Genomic DNA, 25208 nt, shown 5'->3' on the forward strand with positions numbered 1-25208 from the left:
TGGAAGGACAAACAGTTATAAACAGTAAATACCTGTGATTTTCAACTACTACACGCACTGCTTCTTTTACATTAGTGGAACACAAGCACACTTAAATCATACCTCATTTCTGTGTTCCTCAGCAATAGAACGAATACTTACTACGATTTTATTGATGATATTGATATAAAATTAGAAAATTGCAGGTGACATTAAGCAACTTTTAATTTAGTCAGTTCCTTTCTTGTCTTGAGATTCAATAATGTTGAGGTGCACAATATAAATATTGCATATAAATAAATGACACATCTCTGAAGAATTACCTTTCTTGCCAGTTTCCTAGAGCCTTGCCTCTATTAATAAAATAAAGTTAAATTAATTGTCCTCGGTTCTTATCCTTTCTGATCAATGAATTGCCATGATTTTTCCAAGAAACCACTCAATAGGATTTTTTCAAATTATTCTTATTTTATGGAGACTGAACTCCCAAACAGGATTTTTAATATTAATAACTAAAACAGTTTAAATAAAAATGACAGACCTTTCTTGCTGGTTTCCTAGAGTTATGGCGCGGTTGATCTGACCTCTCAGACCGCTCAGCTCTCGATCCATCTCTCTCTTCCACTGCTCGATCCGTCGATCCGGTCCAGGACTCAGTGATCTCCGCTCCACATCCTGCTCTCTCTCCTCCAGTTTATCCTGAAGTCTCTTCTGCTCCTCTGGAAGACAGAGATTCTGGAGTTAATATGACCTCAGTAACAACAGAAATAGTCTATTTACTTATTTACAGGAAAGAAGTGTTAATTGCAATAAAATTGAAGTACACTGAAACTGATCAATGATCACCTTGTAATGTTTGTATTTGTCTTTGCTGAGTGTTTCGTTCTCTTTCCAGTAATCGAAGACTCTGTGTTAAAGTCTCAATGGCCTGTGGAAAAAAAACAACATTTAAAAATAGTTTGTTGTTCTAGAATGATCTGTGGTTGGATTCATTTTATTATATTAAATATTAATCTCCAAAACAAAAAGATAAACATATCCATTCTGCCCCCATTTACAATGACAGTGCTAAATACAGATAAATAAAACTCAAATGTAAGTCCCTATGATTTCCAGGATGCAGTCCTGGAAATCTAGTCATAAATATGGAATTTACTCTATAACAAGGAATGTTGTGGAAAATGGCAAATTTTGAAAGAATACATTCTTTCAAAATTTAAAAAGAACTGTTACATTTTCATTTGATTATATTTTAAAACATTAATTAAATCAGTTAATGTTTCATGGCTTCATTTGATAACCACCATTTTTGATAATAAAGTTGTATTAATCATAAATCAAGGAAAATTAAAACAGAAAATGTCAGAAAAAAATGGCCTAATACTGTAAAAATTGCACAAAATTATTAAATTGCTAAGTTTTCTTATATATATATATATATATTTTTGAATAACGTTTAATGAAACTATTACAAAAAAATAAAATAAAAATGGAAAACACAGAATTTTGGAAAAAATATAAGGGATTTCATAGTGCCTTAAAAATGTACTATTTGTTAAGCTTTTGATCAATTGTTGTTACATTTTAAAATATTTCAAATGATTAGACATTCCTTTTGATTGCAAAATTGTATTTAACCATTAAAACGTAATCCAGAAAAAGAGAGAATCCAGAAGAAATTCTACGTAATTTAGGAAAAAAAAATTAGTGCTGTCGAACGATTAATCTCGATTAATTGCATCCAAAATAAACGTTTTTGTTTACATAATATATGAATGTGTACTGTGTATATTTATTACATATATATAAATTCAAACACATGCATGCATATATTTAAGAAAAATATGTTGTTTATATATTAACTGTATTTTTATACAACATGTAATAATATGAATATAGAAATGTATATACACAATGTAAATTAAAATTGTAAAATGTAAAATTGTCGTGGGGAAGTCGTGGCCTAATGGTTAGAGAGTCGGACTCGTAATCGAAAGGTTGCGAGTTCGAGCCCCCGGCCGGCAGGGATTGTAGGTGGGGGGAGGGAATGTCCGGCGCTCTCTCCACCCTCAATACCACGACTGAGGTGCCCTTGAGCAAGGCACCGAACCCCCAATTGCTCCCCGGGCGCCGCAGCATGGCTGCCCACTGCTCCGGGTGTGTGTTCACGGTGTGTGTGTGTGTGTGTGTGCATTTGTTCACTACTCACTGCTGTGTGTGTGCACGATGTGTGTGTGTGTGTGTGTGTGTGTGCATTTGTTCACTACTCACTGCTGTGTGTGTGCACTTGGATGGGTTAAACGCAGAGCACCAATTTCGAGTATGGGTCACCATACTTGACAATACGTCACGACTTTACTTTACTTTAAATATTTTCAAAATATATACTGTGTATTTATACGTATTTATATATATATATATATATATATATATATTCAAACACATACATGTATATATTTAAGAAAAATGTTGTTTATATATTAAATTTATTTTTATACAATATAAATTTATATACATGTAAATATTTTCTAAATATATACTGTATATGGTGTATTTATATATACACATAATAAATAAACAGTACACATACACATTATGTAAACAAAAACTTTTTTATTTTGGATGCGATTAATCGTGATTAATCATTTGACAGCACTAGAAAAAAAAAAAAACAGATTTCAAAGGGCCCTACCAATGATCCATATACACATATTAATATCCAATTTCCATCTCAAAAACATATCTAAATTGCAACCTATGCTCTCAGCGTCAAATGCAGAAATGCTAATTCATGCGTTTATGACCTCAAGGTTAGACTAGTGTAATGCTTTATTGGGTGGTTGTTCGGCACGCTTGATCAACAAACTCCAGCTGGTCCGAAATGCAGCAGCTAGAGTCCTTACTAGAACCAGGAAGTACGACCATATTAGCCCGGTTCTGTCAACACTGCACTGGCTCCCCATCAAACATTGTGTATATTTCAAAATCTTGTTAACTACTTATAAAGCCCTGAATGGCTTAGGTCCTCAGTACTTGAGCGAGCTCTTATCACATTATAGTCCTCCACGTCTGCTGTCTTCTCAAAACTCTGGCCGTTTGATAATACCTAGAATATCAAAATCGACTGCGGGCGGCAGATCCTTTTCCTATTTAGCACCCAAACTCTGGAACAATCTACCTAACGCTGTTCGGGAGGCAGACACACTCTGTCAGTTTAAATCTAGATTAAAGACACATTTCTTTAACCTGGCTTACACATAACACACTTCTATTATTCAAATCCGTTAAAGGATTGTTAGGCAGCATTAATTAGATCAACCGGAACCGGGAACACTCCTCATAACACATGATGTACTCGTTACATCGTAAGAAGAATGGCATCTACGCTAATATTTGTCTGTTTCTCAGTCATGGACATTAACATGTGATTCGAGCAGGTGTTAGTCTGACCTGACTCTGCTGCTGTAATTGTGTTTGGATGGCGGTCAGATCTGACCACTGAACCACAGACGGCTTCAGATCAACACCGGCTGTGACCTCTCCGACCGGAAACACATCTACAGAGAGAAACACATGGTCACATGAAATCAGATGAATAAAAACAAATATAAACATTAGATGAAAAATGGAAATTAGAACTGAAATAAGTTGAAAAATGTATTACCAAAAATAATAAATAACTAAAACCAGAACCTAAATAAAATAAAATTAAAACTAAATAGTAACATAAAATAATAAAAATGACAAAAGAACATTTTTACATCGAAATTACTTATCTTAAAATATAGAAAGCTTAAAGTGTTAATTAAAAAAAAAAAAAACTAGTATTTTAATATTTTTGTCAATAAAGGTTTGCAAAACTTGTACTAACTTCCAAGACTTCTTCAGGCCTGGAAGGGATGTTTTAAAGATCCCTTTTATTTCCAGATTAGGAACAGAAAACAGTAACACAGAACATCTGCCAACATTTATTATTCATGTTCCGTTAATAGACTTAATAATCATTTAAAAATGAGTTTACCTTCTGTTCCTCTGGGAGATCTTCCATGCACAGTAAGGCGTTCCTTGTAAGACAAAATATTAATAACTGAGGTAAATTAATAAAACTTACTACAATAGAAAGTCAGTCATGCAGGTGCAGAATAAGATGTAAACAGAAGCGTAATTTTGGGTGAACTGTCTAACAGGCATCAAGAGTGCACTGTATTATCAGCAATATGACACACATGTACAGAAAATTCAAATTAATCTAATTATTAGTGAAGAAATAGTCTCTTACCCTCATTTTTGCGACACTTCCATCAGCCTCAGAGATGATGGAGCTCAACTGTTGATCCCAGTTCATCCTGAGCGGCTGATAATCAACCTGTCGATTAAAATACGAGCCTAAACCCAGCCTGAGTTACATACAGCCAGCGGGAATGATGACAGGTGAGCTTACAGCGACAGGTAAACACGCGAAGCGACACCTGATATAATGCAGAGGAGTGTTTCAGCTTTAAAACAACAAACGACTGAAATAACGCTTCAAAACACGAAACCGGTCATTTCAAAAACACCTCACGAACGCATGTCCTGTCATAAAAATGGCCATTAAAGTAGTTATTATATTCCTAAAATCCTCTATTCATGGAATCTGTGCCCATTTCAGTTTAAATCCACGCCATTCAGTTTAAATTCTACGCCACTTCCGGAACAACAGGTGGCTTATGGGAAATGTAGTGAATATCGTTTAATGGCCGCTCCCTCAGGAATTGTAGCACACATTATGGGGAAAAAAGACCCCCGAAGCCTTGAAATGTAATTTGTTTTTTCAGTTAAATCAATGTAATTATTTTTTATTACTATTTATGATTTTGAGGGAATTTTATGATACTATGCAATATTTATATAATTTTAATTAGCTATTTTCTCCATTAGAATTAATGTTTTTTTTGTTGTTTTTTTTAATAAATGCAATATTTCACATTAAAATAGAGTGAAGGCATTTAAAATCCATTTTTTTAAGTGAGAATTGGGCCATCTGAAGGCATTAAAAAATAAAAACGTGTGTAATGTTGCGTAACCTTCTTGTATTAGCACCCTATATAGATATATACAGAGCCTTTTGGATTCCTGTTGTTTATTAGACATAATTTCTTAATTTTTTTAGGTTTTGCATTTAGATATATATCTAGACATTCTAAAAGATTCGATGAGGTGAGGCACAAGCCGCGGAGGGACCAGCTCTGCAGTCACCAACCCTAAAATTGTCTTACCAGCTAATTTCTGTATATGTGTGTGTGTGTGTGTGGGCATGTGTGGGTGTCTATTTTGCACTCCTGATATTCCAGACAGTCACCTCTTGATTGCTGCACACTTTTTTTCTGACCAGTGGCTGATTTGTAGTTTGTATCACCAAAAGATTCACTGACTTTTCACATTTTTTCGTATTTCCCATTCATTTCCTATGTCGGTCATTTTTGACCGCGAAGAAGTCAAGTGTGACTTTTTTTTTTTTTGACCCTTTAACATATCCGAATCATGTCCATGATTTTTTTGTGTGTTCATATTGCTAATGTGACAAAAGTCACCAAGTGTCATCTCATTCTGATGAAGCTAAGATTTTAAAAATTTCAAAATATAAAATTTTTCGGTCAAAAATGACCGAAGAGGGCCAGAGGATTAAGAAACGACACAATCTACACACATTTTATTCTACTGCATAAACTTGTGTGTTTAAAAAATTTAAAAATTGTCCTTAACACATGAACACCTCATACATCTGCTCCTAAAATATCCACAACATTTACTTATCATATAATCAAACTACTGCTATAAACATACTTGCATATTCTGCAGTTTCTGGAATATACACATATAATTTCCAATTTATTAAAATATACTAATATTTACTAACATTTTACTTAGCCTAATACAATTCAATGAGTGAGGCACACAACTTAAGATAAATAAGCTTTAGTTTTGTTTGGTATTAAATACTATTATTAATATGGTATTTTTAAGCATATTTTAGTTTTAGTATCTTGTGTACCACAAAAACATCTTCCCTTTCTAAAATATTAGAAGAACGCTTACAATTATATTATTTTAGCTAGTTGCCAAAGCAACATTTCTCATTTTCATTTAGTTTAACTTGATGTAGGCTAAATATAGCAAATCAAAACTGAAATGAAAAATAATAAAAATTATATAGACATTAAAAAACAAGAAAAAAAATCACTAAAACTTTAACCAAAATGAAAATGAAAACAGAAAATACAATGAAACTAATTTAAAATGTATATACAAAAAAACTTTAACAGTACCTCTATTATAAGAGGGGTGGTGATGGTGCAGTGGATAAGACACATGCCTTTGGTGTGAGAGACCCGGGTTCGAATCCACTGTGAGACACCAATGTGTCCCTGAGCAAGACACTTAACCCCTAGTTGCTCCAGAGGCGTGCGACCTCTGACATACATAGCAATTGTAAGTCGCTTTGGATAAAAGTGTCAGCTAAATGAATAAATGTAAATGTAAATAAGAAAATAACACTGATGTGGTAAATCTTCATGCACTTGTTGTTATAGTATGCATTTTTCAAATAATGTAATTTCTATGCAATTCATGAGGGAAAACTGAACTGAACTTTGTCATTTTTGTGCAGTTTATTTAAAACACAAATTAACACGCTGAATTCTTACAGTGATAAATGAGCCTCTAGTCTTTTTCTAAATTTGCACAACAGAGGAAGTAAAGGTGGGTTTTTTACCTTGTCATTTTCATAGAATGTAGAATTAGAATAGTAAACGTAATTTTCACTATTTTAAATATTTGGGCCATTTGACCCATTTCAACCCACAGTCGCATCCGAGCAGCGTTCTCCCAGTGTTCACCGTACAAAGAAACAGACCGAGCAAAGCAACCATACCGAACGACCCACGGTGGCGCTTCTTGGGCTCTAACAGGACAGAAGAACACAACACAGAAACACATTTCACTAGCTGTATTCATACTGTCAGTTAACTTGTCTTTAATATACACAGACACTGTGGAAGTGCAATGAGACTCACTTCCAGAAGAGTATCCATGAGCGTACAGCACCCGACTGACGATCCAGATCATTCCCAACACACTGGCCAGGCGCTGAGAAGCACAACCACAACAAACAGTTCACTTCACAGTTTGCATTAGTTTGCATGCATATTTACAGTGCACCTCCAGGTGAGGCTTAATAAAGCTCGAATCTGTACTCACCGGATGCTGAATCCCTCCCACAGATAAATGAAACAGGAATGGCGACAAGAGTTCAACGCTGTTTTACAATAATAATCACAGATGTGAAAAATCAATAAATGATCAGACAATGAATAAGGACCACAATCACAATATTCACTTTTCTATAAAATGTAAAATATTCAGTAAGCTGATATTTAATGCAAAGAAACTTTATTATTTAGCAGTAATATAAGATTTGCTGTGAACACACACACACACACATATTTCCTGTATATGTGATGCATAATGTACATACGTGTTCTGATGCGCTCGCTGGATACAGTTGAATTTGTGACCAGTCTCTGGATCATCACTGTACATTGTCGGATACTAGAAAATAAAATTAATACTTTCTTCTTGGTTTAGGGCAAACTAAATTACACATGAGACCGTTAAGCTAAATCTTTGAAGTACTGGTTCTCAACCAGACATGGTGGTAGGAATAAATGCTAATGCAAACAATCAAATGCAACTGAATGTATAATTGTGTATGGTTAGGATAGCAAAACGTACCATTTGTTAAAAAGGAAGGCTGTGTGTAAATTGTCTGAATTTTGGGGCCTTAAACTAAAACTTTGTAAATCACTGTTGGATTATGAGTGCATGTGCAGTGATTAGTGTATGTTAAGTTACCTGGACATTGTATTTAATCCGAGCCTTCACCACAGCATGAGACAGATGAGCCATTAGGAGAAACGAAGCCGCTCCGGTTAGAGCCACATAGCCGTACTCTTTGGACAAAACCACCATCTTTTCGACTGAGGAGAAAATAGAAATATTACAGGATCCATGCGAGATGACAACATACAGATGTGTACAGCACAGAAGGACTAGAAAATATGTGACTACAGAAATATCCCCATTTGATGCTGATTACACACAGACAAAAAAAAAAAGAAATGTGAAAGTGCTCAGTCATCTCCGTCTGTGATAGTGCAGTGGACTTTTGTTACGATCAATTACACAAAATGAGAGTAAGACATAAGCAGCTGCAGTAAAGTTAAAGTCAATTTATTTTAATTGTTGTTAAGAATCTACATTTTTGTCAAATAAGCACACGTGCAGGAAAAGGTCAGTTTGCTGCATGCACCGTTCACAACAGTGTAAAAGCAAAAGTCATGCATTCATGTCAGTTCTCTTGCTGTTAGTTGCGTTATATTGATTAGTTCACGTTATTCAGACACAATCATTATTGTCAGTCAAGACAGTTTTAAAGACATTTGCTGGTTTTATTTTGTTACCTGTTCTGTGCTTCTGTGCTGGTTATCTGGAGGGTGGAGGCCGAAGGACAAAGATCATGTAGTAAATGTGACGCTTTTGGGTAAAGGGTCAATCTCCATAAGCCCCATCCGGTCCTCCTTCAAGAAGCCAAATGCACTATTTGTTTAGAAAATGGAACCATTTAAAAAGGATTTTAATGCTTAACTTTTGAATAACAATTATAAAACAAGAAATACATTCTAGTTGTGATTTGTTTATAATATGGTTGGAAAATATACATCCAGTTTTCTAATTTTCTAATTTTTAATAAAACATTTTTTTGAATGACATCAACAGCAGGACAATGGCAAAAACAAAGTAATAAAAGTTGCACAATTAACAAAAAACTAAGACTTAAGATGAACAACAACAATATGGACAAAAGTACTGGCATTACTTTAGTAATTTCCATGAGTACAAATCTTGATGTTTAAGCATATAATGATATTCTTGGGAATTGTGTGCTTCTAATATAATAGCAACAGTTTGGACAGGACCCTTTTCTATTCTAACATGACAGTGTCTCTGTGTATAAGACACGGTTCAGACATGATTGATTGAGTCAGTGTGGAAGAACTTGACTGGTCTGCAGAAAGACAAGTCCTGATCCCAGCTGAACTCCTCTGGTGTGACTTTATATGCAGACCTTGAGCCAAAAACACCAATGACCTGTACATACACTATATGGACAAAAGTATTAGGACACCCCCTTCTTTAGAACAGAAAAGGCACTTTCAAAACTTTCGCAACAAAGATGGAAACAGAATTCAGGTATTTAAAAATTGTGTTTCCATCTCTGATCTCTTGGAAGTGCCTACAATGACTGTACCCATATGCACAAATACATACTTCAATGCATAAATTGCATATTTACTTCATAAACACTAAGCCAGTGAAACCCCATAATGTTACAGATTCACATTATCTTAAACATCTCAATCTATTATTTCAACAGAATTCAGAACCCCGCTATAAAGCAGGGCATCAAAAAATTAAATTATACTCATTGCGTTCTAGTGATGTTACGTTCGTGAACGAATCGTTCTTTTTGAACGAATCTTTTAGGTGAACGAATCATTCTCGTTCACGTAATCCATTGACTGAGACTCATATTTCTCGTTCACTGAAACTCCTCCCTCCACCGCAGCGCGCCGCTATTGCGCGCATGCGTAGCTCTGGACCGTTTCCTCTGTCAAAGAATGACTAAACCTCGAGCCAATAGCCTTCGAGTATGATACGAGGACGGAGCATGTGATTTGTTGAATCTAGTGAACGAATACGCCCTTCATTGAGTTGCTTTGAGTTTGAAAGAGTCAAATGAACTGTTACATACATACATCTCGTCTCATTATTACGTTCGTCGTTCGAACAACTGGTTCTTTGTTTTATTTTTTTATTTATCATTTTGTTTTATTTATTTATATTATTGTTGTTTTATGTTTGAACAGTTACATACTTTTAAATAAAAAAATATTTAATTATGTTAGTCATGTCATGCACGTTTGTTTGTTTAAAAACTGTGAAACATAAAAAAATATGGCAGTATTGATTATTTGCGTCACGTCATCCCATCTCATTTGCGTCACGTGACTCACGTCAGCAAATAGCATTTCAGCTCGGGTTCAGAAGGGGCATGTAATTGGTTGGATCGAACGAACGAATATAATAGCATCATTGACCGAGATGGCTCTGTTTTGAGTCTGAACGAGAGAGAGATCTCCCGTTCGTGAACGAATTGAACGAACTGGTAGCTATACCCAGTTCGTTGACCGGGTAGGTCGGCCATTCTGTCAATCTAGTTCATCAATCAGCAGAAAGCGGATGCAAAGCACAGGTATCCGTACTGTGCACGCTTGTTTATATTCATATTTTACATACAGAATAACTCCTCGTTTAACATAATCTCAGATTTGAACGTGTAAATCTCTGCCTAAACAATTAAATGTTAACTAGCCTAGTATGCAAACAAATAAAAAAACACTTGTGCTTTGGTCATCCGAAAAGAGTGTAATTTAAAAGATAAAAAGAGTAATGACTTTGATCACTTATTTAGACTTATTTTATTCATTTAATGAGAAGGGCACACTTTTTAATGAAGCCAAATCGGTTTTTATTTTGTAACAAGTAAATACGTTAGTTGAACGGCACATGCTGACGTATTTGTGTAATATGGAAAAATGGTCACTGAACGAGTTAGTGAACGAATCTGAACGAATCATTTTGGTGAACGAACGAAAAATGAACGAGTCTCTGGAAAGAACGAAAATTTCCACCACTATTGCGTTCCTTTCCACGGAAATCTTTAGTAAAAGGCGAAAGATTTATTCGATATGAAGAGAAACATGAGTGTACTAACTTCGAGAAAGCAGCAGTACGTACTTCAGCGACAGGAACACACGTCACAAGAACGGTGCGAGACTGAACATTGGGCTATTTATTGCACTTACAACATTTTGTGTGATTTAATAAATACATCAATCAATTCGAGCTTCTCTTTTTTGTTTTTAGGTAGGATTTAGGTAAAAATAAATAAATAAAATGACCACGATTCCTGAAAAGACACAGATGGGTTCTTCCACAGCTGACCAAAAGAGGGCACTATTTTAATAGTGAATACATATGAAATGTTTTCTTCACAGAAGCGATCACAAACACTAAAACAAAGCGATGAGCTTATTTTGACAGACACTGCTGAAAACATAGCATCGTGTCTTTATTGTGTCGGGATAAAAAGAGCAAAATAAAAGGGACAGGACTCTTGATCTCGCATACAGTCACGCTTTCTGAAAATACGATGCCTTTAAGTTACTGTTACATCAAAATTATGCACAGAATGTTGTGTGCTTCCACAAAAAGACGTAAAACTGTCACAAATCTGATATTTAAACCGGTCTGAGAACCCCCACAATTCAGCAGGACATTAATAAAATAGTTTATACTCATAGTGTTCCTCTTCACATAAATCTTTAGTATGATATGAAGAGAAACGTGAGTGTACTAACTTAGGGAAAGCAGTAGTACGTACTTCAGCGACAGGAACTAACGTCACTAGAACCGACGCAATCTGCTCGACATTAGCGCTCAAACACAACAAGAAGCGTTTCTGATATTTAACAGATTGAACAGCCCCGCAGTAACGCAAGGCATCAAAAAATTAGTTTATACTCATTGTGTTCCTCCCCACGGAAATCTTTAGTAAAAGGCGAAAGATTTATTCGATATGAAGAGAAACATGAGTGTACTAACTTCGAGAAAGCAGCAGTACGTACTTCAGCGACAGGAACACACGTCACAAGAACGGTGCGAGACTGAACATTGGGCTATTTATTGCACTTACAACATTTTGTGTAATTTAATAAATACATCAATCAATTCGAGCTTCTCTTTTTGTTTTTAGATAGGATTTAGGTAAAAATAAATAAATAAATAAAATGACCACGATTCCTGAAAAGACACAGATGGGTTCTTCCACAGCTGACCAAAAGAGGGCACTATTTTAATAGTGAATACATATGAAATGTTTTCTTCACAGAAGCGATCACAAACACTAAAACAAAGCGATGAGCTTATTTTGAAAGACACTGCTGAAACCATAGCATCGTGTCATTATTGTGTCGGGATAAAAAGAGCAAAATAAAAGGGACAGGACTCTTGGTCTCGCATACAGTCACGCTTTCTGAAAATACGATGCCTTTAAGTTACTGTTACATCAAAATTATGCACAGAATGTTGTGTGCTTCCACAAAAAGACGTAAAACTGTCACAAATCTGATATTTAAACCGGTCTGAGAACCCCCACAATTCAGCAGGACATTAATAAAATAGTTTATACTCATAGTGTTCCTCTTCACATAAATCTTTAATATGATATGAAGAGAAACATGAGTGTACTAACTTAGGGAAAGCAGTAGTACGTACTTCAGCGACAGGAACTAACGTCACTAGAACCGACGCAATCTGCTCGTCATTAGCGCTCAATCACAACAAGAAACGTTTCTGATATTTAACAGATTGAACAGCCCCGCAGTAACGCAAGGCATCAAAAAATTAGTTTATACTCATTGTGTTCCTCCCCACGGAAATCTTTAGTAAAAGGCGAAAGATTTATTCGATATGAAGAGAAACATGAGTGTACTAACTTCGAGAAAGCAGCAGTACGTACTTCAGCGACAGGAACACACGTCACAAGAACGGTGCGAGACTGAACATTGGGCTATTTATTGCACTTACAACATTTTGTGTAATTTAATAAATACATCAATCAATTCGAGCTTCTCTTTTTGTTTTTAGATAGGATTTAGGTAAAAATAAATAAATAAAATGACCACGATTCCTGAAAAGACACAGATGGGTTCTTCCACAGCTGACCAAAAGAGGGCACTATTTTAATAGTGAATACATATGAAATGTTTTCTTCACAGAAGCGATCACAAACACTAAAACAAAGCGATGAGTCTCGCTGCAGCCTGCGGTGGACATCCAGCCCCGCCCACATCCAAGCGTGACGTCACAAGCCACGCCTGTGTCCAAAACGTCACATACTTATTATTTTGAAACAGGAAAAAGCATCTATAAGAAGATAAGTCTAATCGTTTGCAAACCGCTAAAAAGAAGAAGTTTGCTGTGTTGGTAAGTAAAAAAAAAACATATTTGGTCTTTCCGAAAACTTTAAACTTTGACAACTTGAATGTGTGTGTCGTTTGTGTGCACGTGTAGACAACAGTTCAGCATGCTTATGTGTTTTCAACTGTACACAGACACGTTATTAGATATCACTCATATATAAATATGTATGCGTGTGTGTGTGTGTGTGTGTTATCCAGCAGTGAAATTATGTGGTTCCTCAACCAAGATACTGTGCAAGGGTTCTGTGATCAGTGTCATTAAAATATCATGTGTGTGTGGAGAGGTAAATACATATGTGAGAGGGATAGAGTGTGTATATGAGTAGGTAAGAGTGTTATGTAGCTATTATAAAAAAAAGGTTTATTAAAAAAAATTGCACATTCAGTTAGAGTTCATTTCATGTCATAAAAAAATCAGTGCACTATATATTTATTAGTGCACTGATTCTTACAACATATAATGAATGTTGAGTTAATGTGCAATTTTTTTATAACGCTCATCTCACCGACTCACAGATATGTACTTACCACACCACACACACACGACACTCACTCACATACATATGATATTTTTAATGATATACACTGATCACAGCACCCTTGCACAGTAACTTGGTTGAGCAACCGCATCATTTTACTATGAATTGCTGGATAACTCTGTGTTTGTGACAAATTATCTTTGTATTCTATATTAATGGAAAGATCACATAATGATTGTCAATCTTTGTTTGTCATGTTTTACAGCATTCTACGCATTTTTGGTCCTAGCCTGATGCAGAGCAGTTCTGCCGGGATGAGGTGTTCCTGCTGCTGTTTCAACAGTAAAGAAAGGTATGAAGAATGGTGGGAGCATTTCTCTAGATACTGTAGTGATTGATTTTTGTGGTTTAAAATCATAAATATTCTTGTATGCAAAATACTATTTAGTATGACAAATATTTAGTGGACCAACACACACGTATTCTGTATTTTTAACAGGAGTGCCAAGAGGACATAAAGTGGAAGTTTGTAAGAGACACTGGACCAGTGTTGTGCTGGATACAGAGTCACCGTGAGTTATTCTGTGGGGAGGTGAAAGGCCTGTCTTACTCCAGATTGACAGTAAAAATCAACAAAATGCCATCAAAGACTACCTGGGGTCGAATCGGACGAAGCAAGAGATGTCTTTTTATTCATCTCTCAGGACCTGAAGTGAGACATTCACATTGAGTCTATTGTTAAAGAGGCCTAGCAGAGGTTGTACTTTCTTCACCAGCTGAGGAAGTTCAATCTGCTACAGGAGCTGCTGAAATAATTCTACTCCGTCATCATTGAATCAATCCTCTGCACTTCTATAACTGTCTGGTTCAGCTCAGCTACCAAATCTGACCTCAGAAGACTACGGAGGGTAGTCCGGACTGCTGAGCGAATCATTGGTACAACCCTCCCCACTCTCCAAGAACTGTACTTATCCAGAGTGAGCAAAATGGCTGGTAAAATCACTCTGGACCCCTCACATCCAGCACACTCCCTCTTTGAACTGTTACCGTCTGGTCGACGCTACAGAGCTCTGTGCACCAGAACGACCAGACACAGGAACAGTTTATTCCCTCAGGCCATATCTACCTCACAAACCGTTAAATGTTCTCCCCACTGTGCAATAAAACATGTGCAATACCAAATTATCCATACTTATATTTATCATGCATATGTTTTTGATTTAATATATCATACATCTATCCACAGTCCCTTGCATAATTTGTATATAGCACATCTGTATAATACAATATTCTGATTGTTTGAGTATCCGGAGGAGCTGGACACATTCATATCAAAGTGTGTTGCTGAACAAGGCTTGAAAGTCCATGCCATGTTTCTGTGAATAATCTAACAAGGCAAGGAATCTCTCTATGTAGTTTATGTATGTATGTGTACTGCATTCCAATAACTGCTTATCTGATCATTCAACTGTTCATTTATGATAGTTGGAACATATCTCTTATAGAACATATATTTTTTGCAAAATTTTTGATTGAATTATTTTTGTAAAATAATATAAAAATACCAAAAGAAGCAAGGGATGTCTGTTTATTCATCTTTAAATATGCGGAGGACCTGGACACACTTCAGATGAAGTTTTGTTGATGAACAAGGCCTGAATGTTAATGCCATGTTACTTGTTATAATCTGTCAAAGCAAGCAATCTCTATTTAGCATATGGAGAACTGTCAATCCTATCATTCAAATGTTAACAATTGATAAGTGGAACAACACATCTTTAGAAAATTAAATGACAATTCTAAATTATAACAATGTGTAGTGAGTTTTACAATAACAAAATCTAATTGTACCCTTTAAATTTGATAAATCTAAAAGGTGTCTTAGGTAGTTTAAAATCGATAGTAATAAATGAGAATTTATCTCATTATATATATGAATAAGGTAAGGTGTAGAGGTTTTTTTTTATTACAATTAGCCTAGTTTAATCAACCAATGCAAGTGTTTTACTTTAGGCTGTTGTGATGAGAAATCAGCTCCGTACATTAGACATTTTAAATATATTAGATTTAAGTTGTGCCATTTTAGCTTAGACATCCTTTAAAGAAATAAGAAAACGTGTATTAGTAAACTTCCGGGTTTCACGGGGAATCACAAGAGGTGACGTTTATGATAGGGCGTGGTTTATGACTTAATGTTTTGACGTGGGCGTGACTGCATTTGGTATGGGCGTGGCTTGTGACGTTACACTTGGATGTGGGCGGGGTTGGATGTCCACCGCAGGCTGCAGCGAGCACTACTTGGCTTATTTTGACAGACTGCTGAAAACATAGCATTGTTTCTTTATTGTGTCGGGATAAAAAGAGCAAAATAAAACTCTTGATCTTGCATACAGTCACGCTTTCTGAAAATACGATGTCAAGTCGAGCCTTTAAGTTACTGTTATATCAAAATTATGCACAGAATTTTGTGTGCTTTCACACGTGCAGGAAAAGGTCAGTTTGCTGCATGCACCATTCACAACGGTGTAAAAGCAAAAGTCATGCATTCATGTCAGTTCTCTTGCTGTTAGTTGCGTTATATTGATTAGTTCACGTTATTCAGACACAATCATTATTGTCAGTCAAGACAGTTTTAAAGACATTTGCTGGTTTTATTTTGTTACCTGTTCTGTGCTTCTGTGCTGGTTATCTGGAGGGTGGAGGCCGAAGGACAAAGATCATGTAGTAAATGTGACGCTTTTGGGTAAAGGGTCAATCTCCATAAGCCCCATCCGGTCCTCCTTCAAGAAGCCAAATGCACTATTTGTTTAGAAAATGGAACCATTTAAAAAGGATTTTAATGCTTAACTTTTGAATAACAATTATAAAACAAGAAATACATTCTAGTTGTGATTTGTTTATAATATGGTTGGAAAATATACATCCAGTTTTCTAATTTTCTCATTTTTAATAAAACATTTTTTTGAATGCCATGTCAACAGCAGGACAATGGCAAAAACAAAGTAATAAAAGTTGCACAATTAACAAAAAACTAAGACTTAAGATGAACAACAACAATATGGACAAAAGTACTGGCATTACTTTAGTAATTTCCACGAGTACAAATCTTGATGTTAAAGCATATAATGATATTCTTGGGAATTGTGTGATTCTAATTTTATAGCAACAGTTTGGACAGGACCCTTTTCTATTCTAACATGACAGTGTCTCTGTGTATAAGACACGGTTCAGACATGATTGATTGAGTCAGTGTGGAAGAACTTGACTGGTCCGCAGAAAGACAAGTCCTGATCCTAGCTGAACACCTCTGGTGTGACTTTATATGCAGACCTTGAGCCAAAAACACCAATGACCTGTACATACACTATATGGACAAAAGTATTAGGACACCCCCTTCTTTAGAACAGAAAAGGCACTTTCAAAACTTTCACAACAAAGATGGAAACATAATTCAGGTATTTAAAAACTGTATTTCCATCTCTGATCTTTTGGAAGTGCCTAAAAAAAAAAAGACTATACTACCCATATGCACAAATACATACTTCAATGCATACTTACTTCATAAACACTAAGCTAGTGAAACCCCATAATGATAAGGGTTTACGTTATTTTAAATATTTTCATCTATTATTTCAACAAAATTCTGAACCCCGCTATAAAGCAGGGCATCAAAAAATTAAATTATACTCATTGTGTTCCTGTCCACGGAAATCTTTAGTAAAAGGCGAAAGATTTATACGATATGAAGAGAAACATGAGTGTACTACTTTACTAACCACATGAGTATGTACTTAGTGACAGGAACGCGTTCCACAAGAACGGTTGGAACCAGATGGGTATAAACGGAGGTGGGAGCCAGATGCAAGTGGGCGGTACTTGAGCTGCAAGTGGGTGGGCCAGACGAAAGTGGGCGGGACTTAAGCTGCAAGTGGGCGGTACTTGAGCTGCAAGCGGGTGGGCCAGACGCAAGTGGGCGGGACTTAAGCTGCAAGTGGGTTGTACAAACCAACAGATGATTTTGATTGGTTTGTTTAATGTCATGTGGGTTTTTTTCCTACAAGCAACTAATTTGTTCTCCAGGTTATGGATAGCGAAGATCATAAGCAGGTAATGTAATTGCATGGCATTGTAATTTTGGTAACACTTTCTATGAAGCCCATATTTATAATACATTATGAGGGTATTTTAAGGCATTACAATGAATGCATAATGCACTATAAAAAAAACGTATAATATGTTATATCATCTTATGAATATCCATTAGAACAATATATTTACTTATTAGTGGTTATAGCTTTTAAGAGTATGATGATTTATAACACAGTGAACACGTTGTTGCATCCACTTAAGTTACAATGGATCATATTTCTCATAGTTATAATGTATTAAAAGTCTCATATCTTGCCACCTTTCTTATGCTACTTTACTTAAAGCCATCAATGACCACTTATAGGTATAGTAATAATAATAGTAATATATATTTTTTTCTCTCAAACAGCCATAAGCTCAGATATCAGATCAGATTGCTTTGAACTATTTTTATTTTAATATCAGTTTGATTATTTTAATGGTACCCTTTAGAAAGCTCTTGATAAGTAACTCTGCAACTACATGTCAACTAGCAGTCATTGGAGTATTAGTAGCATGTCTGCTAAATAATAGTAGATCAGCGTAAAAGTAGATTTAATATGGTGTTCATTGTGTTATAAAGAGCACAATTTTATACAGTCTGTGATAGATACACTGTAAAAAATGAACAGTTGGATCAACTTAAAAAATACTTCAATTGGTAACACCTAAAATATATATATATTTCAACTTAATTTATTACAAATAAAGGTGTTACCAATTGAAGTATTTATTTTTTAAATTGATCCAACTGTTCACTTTTTACAGTGTAATTTTCTGAAGAATAAGGTAGTATTTTAAGGTACATTTTCAAAAGTATTAGAACACATCTCCTAACCTCCTAATCCACATGTAATATAGCCTAATTAAAACATGGTTTAAATAAGAAAGATTTATTTAATGCTAATGATAATCAATAATCAGTTTTGTGTAAATTAATGGTGAATAAACTCGCGTTTTGTCTAGTGGTTTTTAAAAGGAATACTTTGTTTATTAAATAGTAATAAAGACTAATTTTCTTGGCCTAATGTTGTCCCTTAAAATTTCTGGACACCATTTACTTGCATTGCATAGATCTACAGAGCTGAGAAATTATTCTTGAAATATTTGTACATGTTCAACAAGAGAATAAAGTCATGCATATCTTGGATGGCATGGGGAGAATGTTTTAAATTTGGGTTAACCCTAATGCTCATTGTGCTGCTTGTGTACCCACCAGGTTATGTTGGGAAGGGCAAGCGAGGCGAGCTCCGTGGAATTTACTCAGAAGCAATGCATCCTGGATTGTGCAGCGTCCACTGCATGCAAGTCTATTGTGCTGAATGAATAACTGTACATAATTTGATTAATCAGAAATAAAATCATTTACCCACCCTGAGATTTCAAATTAATACATTGATTTGTGTAACATGTTCTGAAGAACATTAGTCTATCATTTGCTGTAATTTGATTTAAATAATAAAAAAATTGTAGTACAAGCAAATTGTAACTACGTTTTCTTAACAGTACTCAACATTTTCTTTGTGTCACACATTTACCTCCTAAGTGGAATTGCATCTCACTTTAATGTTCCTTGGTAGACTACTGTAGAAGAATTGTAGAAGTGAAATGTAATATCCAGAAATATGCTTAAATTACTACAGTTAAAGGATTTAAAATGACCATCACGAAGCATGGCAAAATGTGTAAAGAGATGATTTCAATGTTGACAGTGACTGGTATTGGATACACAATAATGACAAAACTAAGAATTTTAGTTTAAACTACGATGAAATCCACCCTACTTGTGGCGTAAGCTCCTCCCACTTGCTGCTCTTGGCGTAAGCTCCTCCCACTTGCTACTCTTGTCGTAAGCTCCTCCCACTAGCTGTTCTTGGCGTAAGCTCCTCCCGCTTGCTGCTCTTGTCGTAAGCTCCTCCCACTAGCTGTTCTTGGCGTAAGCTCCTCCCGCTTGCTGCTCTTGGCGTAAGCTCCTCCCACTTGCTGGGCGCGATTTAAACCATAGATAGGCCCATACAACTGACCAAAGGAGGGCACTATTTCATTAGTGAATAAAAAAAAGACTATAGAAATAGGCCTAAATGTTCTCTTTACAGAAGCTGTAAAATAATATAGAAGGATAAAATTAAATATAAAATATGGAACACACCCTCTATGAACACAACAAGGGTTTTAACTGCTACTATTACTTACTATTTCATAACACATTGTGAACAAATATGCACGTGCCATAATTTAACCAAAATTAAATAATCGAAATAATTAAAAATCTATTTAACACGATTGAGCAGCAAACAATTAGTTTATACTCATTGTGTTCCTTTCCACGGAAATCTTTAGTAAAAGGCGGCAGATGTATACAATATGAAGAAAAACATTAGTGTACTACATTTTTAACAGCACGAGTACGTACTTCCACAAGAACATTTGGATCAACGGTTCAACATTTGATTATTTGCTGCATGATTGGATATTGAGAATATATTTTAGCTTATATCACATTAAAGCAATACACCCCGCTTTGATCTTTAAGAAATATGTGCAGTAGCAAACTTTTAAAAATAACAATAATAAATACAATATTCTAACATTTAAACTGATTGAAAGCCCCGCAATTAAGCAGAGCATCAAAAAATTAGTTTATACTCATTGCGTTCCTCCCCACGGAAATCTTTAGTAAAAGGCGAAAGATTTATACGATCTGAAGAGAAACATGAGTGTACTAACTTCGAGAAAGCAGCAGTACGTACTTCAGCGACAGGAACACACGTCACAAGAACGGTGCGAGACTGAACATTGGGCTATTTATTGCACTTACAACATTTTGTGTAATTTAATAAATACATCAATCAATTCGAGCTTCTCTTTTTGTTTTTAGATAGGATTTAGGTAAAAATAAATAAATAAATAAAATGACCACGATTCCTGAAAAGACACAGATGGGTTCTTCCACAGCTGACCAAAAGAGGGCACTATTTTATTAGTGAATACATATGAAATGTTTTCTTCACAGAAGCGATCACAAACACTAAAACAAAGCGATGAGCTTATTTTGACAGACACTGCTGAAAACATAGCATCGTGTCATTATTGTGTCGGGATAAAAAGAGCAAAATAAAAGGGACAGGACTCTTGATCTCGCATACAGTCACGCTTTCTGAAAATACGATGCCTTTAAGTTACTGTTACATCAAAATTATGCACAGAATGTTGTGTGCTTCCGCAAAAAAACGTAAAACTGTCACAAATCTGATATTTAAACCGGTCTGAGAACCCCCACAATTCAGCAGGACATCAATAAATTAGTTTATACTCATTGTGCTCCTCTTCACATAAATCTTTAGTATGATATGAAGAGAAACATGAGTGCACTAATTTGCGGAAAGCAGTAGTACGTACTTGAGCGACAGGAATACACGTCACAAGAACCGACTCAATCTGCTCGACATTTGCGCTCAAACACAACATGAAAACGCTTCTGATATTTAACAGATTAAACAGCCCCGCAGTAAAGCAGGGCATCAAAAAATTAGTTTATACTCATTGTGTTCCTCCCCACGGAAATCTTTAGTAAAAGGCGAAAGATTTATACGATCTGAAGAGAAACATGAGTGTACTAAAATATCAGAAAGCAGCAGTACGTACTCGAGCCACAGGAACACACTTCACAAGAACGGTGACAACATCGGGATTGCAATATATTACAACAGAACAACTTTATAATAACGTTAAATGATTATGCAATTTAAACGGCATAACAAATGTGAGTGTATGCATGTATAAAATTAAAAATACTTATGTGAACTTAAATGTACCCCATTGCATTGTGGGTAAGAGAGCTTACTTCCGGTTTCGTCATCTGCTAGCATTAAAACATCATCTGTCTCTCTCACTGTGACAAGCACTTCTTAAATGTTCACTTTGAATTTTTTTGCTTGTCTGCTAAGTGAACAATAGGAAATGCAAATACAGCAATACAATTTAAAAGCAAAAGATTTTAGCCTTTTCTGTCATTACTATTAATGTAATAATGTATATCTTATAATACAGTTAGAAAGTAGGCACAATTTATACTTGTTACAAAAATTTCAAGCATGTAAACATAAATCAGATTCAATAGTTTTTAAGATTAACGCAAAAAAGTATTTAGAGTAGTCAAAATGAGAGAATATGTAACCCTCAATAGTGGGTTTTTCTCTTGAAATATTAACAAATACTTAAATAAAAGAGTGTTTCTCCCCGTCGGGGAATCGAACCCCGGTCTTCCGCGTGACAGGCGGAGATACTGTCCACTATACTAACGAGGAAACAGCTGATAAAGTTAAGCGGAAAAGGGACTTTTATTGTGCTGTTTTGTGTCCAGCGCGTTTGAAGAATACTATATAAAAGTCCCATTTCCGCTTAACATTACTAGCTGTTTCCTCGTTAGTATAGTGGACAGTATCTCCGCCTGTCACGCGGAAGACCGGGGTTCGATTCCCCGACGGGGAGAAACACTCTTTTATTTATTTAATATATAATATATATCAATCAATATATAAATCAATCACGTAACAGTGTCGTTCAAAAAGCCGTTGTAGTTTGTCGGGGTTCGATTTTCTTTTTACAGACATATGACTAAAGAGATACCTCAAAAGAAAAATAAGCTTTTAACTTGTTCAGTTACCAAAATGACCAAAAATACTACACTGAACAAATTTATCCAACATACAAAATAACCCACAACACTTTCAATAAATTCACCAGAAAAGCAAACCTCTACCACTCTGTTATTAAACAAGTAAAACTGCCCCGCATTAAACAAACACTGACAATACACTTATAGTATGGTATTAAAAATGAATACAAATAAATAAAAGTAAAATAAAAATGGCCAAGAGACAACAGTTTAAAAGTATTTCGGTACAGCTGTAGGCCTACTTCCGGTTTCGTCATCACGTGACAAAGTCTGCAACTTTTAACAATAATAATAAAAAACGCCTCAAACTGTAACTATACTGATGGAAACAAGGCAAAAACACATTATGTTTAATATTATATTATACTATATTAGTATCTTACCTCGCGACACATTAATAAGAGAGATTAATGGGATAAAGGACTTTTATTTTGCTGTTTTGTGTCCAGCGCGTTTGAAGAATACTATATAAAAGTCCCATTTCCGCTTAACATTACCAGCTGTTTCCTCGTTAGTATAGTGGACAGTATCTCCGCCTGTCACGCGGAAGACCGGGGTTCGATTCCCCGACGGGGAGAAACAAACTTTTATTTATATAATATATAATATATATCAATCAATATATAAATCAATCACGTAACAATGTCGTTCAAAAAGCCGTTGTAATGTCAGGGTTCGATTCCCAGACAGACAGGGAGAAACAAAAGTTTCTTTTTACAGACATATGACTAAAGAGATACCTCAAAAGAAAAATAAGCTTTTAACTTGTTCAGTTACCAAAATGACCAAAAATACTACACTGAACAAATTTATCCAACATACAAAATAACCCACAACACTTTCAATAAATTCACCAGAAAAGCAAACCACTCTGTTATTAAACAAATAAAACTGCCCCGCATTAAACAAACACTGACAATACTTATAGTACAACAATACTTATAGTATTTAAAATATAAACTTAGAGAATTTTCAATAACATACGGGAAAAATCTTAAGATCTTATTAATCTTCAGTTAATAAATAAGATTAATACATGCTGCTGCAAATCTACTCTATCAGATGAAGATAAGAAAAAGCTTATTCATTTACATTCCTCACTGGATGAACTTTATGTAAGGAAGGCAAAGGGGGCATACGTGAGATCAAGAGCAAAATGGATGGAGGAGGGAGAGAAAAATAGTTCATACTTTTGTAATCTTGAAAAGAGACGTCAAGTAAGAAATGCTGTTGATAGTTTATTGATAAATCAGATTGAATGTTTTGATAACAATATTATTGCAAGAGAGGTGTTTCAATTTTACTCTAATTTATATACCTCATCTTACTCTAGTGCTGATTCTGAATATTTCTTTAAGAAAGTTAAAAATAATATCCCTATCATTCAGAATTCATTTAAAGATCTTTGTGACTCTGATTTGACCATTCAAGATTTAGATTTAGCCTTAAAAAAAATGAAAACCGGTAATATGCCCTAAAAATTATGAGAAAGGAAAAGGCCAAGAAATTATTTGATTTGTTTAATAAGTGTGATTTTGTTTGATCCCCTACGTTGCTTAAGGATGCATGAATGTATTCTTTATTTATTTTATTTTATTTAATTTGTTTCATTTGGATTAATATCTGGTATGGTGGTTTATTTCTCTGTTATAGTATGAATAATATGAATGTCTCAGTCTGAGAGGATTTACAGTTGTATTTGTTAGCCTATTTTGTTCTGTTATAATGTTGTTGAAATTAAAAAAAAAAAAAAAAAAAAATCACAAACTCCCCTTCATTCGTGTGTTTACTACAGCGACACCTAGTGATGATGCACGGTACGACACTACAGCGACACCTAGTGATGATGCACGGTACGACACTACAGCGACACCTAGTGATGATGCACGGTACGACACTACAGCCCAAACTGTGTTTAACACGAATAAACAACGCGTCAAAAGCAAATATTTGTGTCAGTAGCGATTCTAAATATTGCCATGACATATCAAACCATCAAAAGCCTTTTATTCGACTCTATCCTTGAGGAGATACTGGCGTTTTTCTTGTAGGCCTATTGCACAATCACGTGTTCAAGAAAGCAAAAACCTTATAAAAGTATTAATTCTATCTTCTAAATTAAGAGTCATATCCGTAAACTTACCTCGTCTCTTTCTATCATGCAACACCTGTCACATGTTTTCAGAAACTGATGAATAACTCCAAACTGTGGCCGGTTGGATGTTTGCCGAGGACAAAAGCACGATGAGTTCTTGCACACTAACTGAACCCAATGGTTCTCCTAAATTAAATCATTTGATTATTTCCCAAGCTCTGTATAAGGCTAAATAAAAAAAATTAAAAATATATATCAGAAAAAGTCAAATAAAGAAAGAACACAAAAGAAAATAGCACAAAATAGCTCCATACCTGTTGATATTTTGAATAAGCTTTTATTTATTTTTTTAGTTTAGCCTAATTTTTAATTACTTTGTTGTGTGCATTTGACGTCTAGAATTTTTTATATTACATACATTTGCATTTAGTCATTTAACAGATGCTTTTATACAAATGATGACAATAAAAGCAATCAAAACCAACAAAAGAGCAATGATACGCAAGTGCTATAACAAATTCCAGTTATCTTATATTATAATTATTATTATATATTACATATATTATATATTTTACATTTATAATTATATATATATATATTGTTTTTTAAATATTGCTATTTATTATTTAACTTAGTTTTAGTTCAGATATTGTTCTTATTTGTTTGCAGTTATAAAACATAAAAAAGCATCTCTGTGATGTGCA

The 25208-nt window shown here is 34.9% G+C and overlaps 1 protein-coding gene across 5 annotated transcripts; it reads right to left on the minus strand.

The window, feature by feature from the left end:
• Positions 1-6608: 6608 nt before the first annotated feature.
• Positions 6609-24691, minus strand: LOC306843667 (glutathione S-transferase 3, mitochondrial-like). 5 transcript variants are annotated; one of them, XM_079375272.1, is made up of 8 exons: positions 24553-24688; positions 16267-16383; positions 8481-8597; positions 7873-7997; positions 7496-7569; positions 7219-7276; positions 7035-7107; positions 6609-6922 (listed from the first exon to the last, which is right to left on the minus strand). In XM_079375272.1, exons 4-8 carry the CDS (start codon positions 7987-7989, stop codon positions 6783-6785), a joined length of 462 nt encoding a protein of 153 aa, XP_079231398.1. In that variant the 5' UTR covers positions 7990-7997; positions 8481-8597; positions 16267-16383; positions 24553-24688; the 3' UTR covers positions 6609-6782. The 5 variants fall into 5 exon arrangements, with proteins under 5 accessions (XP_079231398.1, XP_079231397.1, XP_079231395.1 ...); XM_079375271.1 differs by having other exon boundaries at positions 8481-8616; positions 24553-24683; XM_079375269.1 differs by having other exon boundaries at positions 8481-8616; positions 16267-16402; positions 24553-24683.
• Between the last annotated feature and the right edge of the window lie 517 nt (positions 24692-25208).

The sequence above is a fragment of the Barbus barbus genome, assembly GCF_936440315.1.
Source record: "Barbus barbus genome assembly, chromosome: 24".
Lineage (NCBI taxonomy): Eukaryota > Metazoa > Chordata > Actinopteri > Cypriniformes > Cyprinidae > Barbus > Barbus barbus.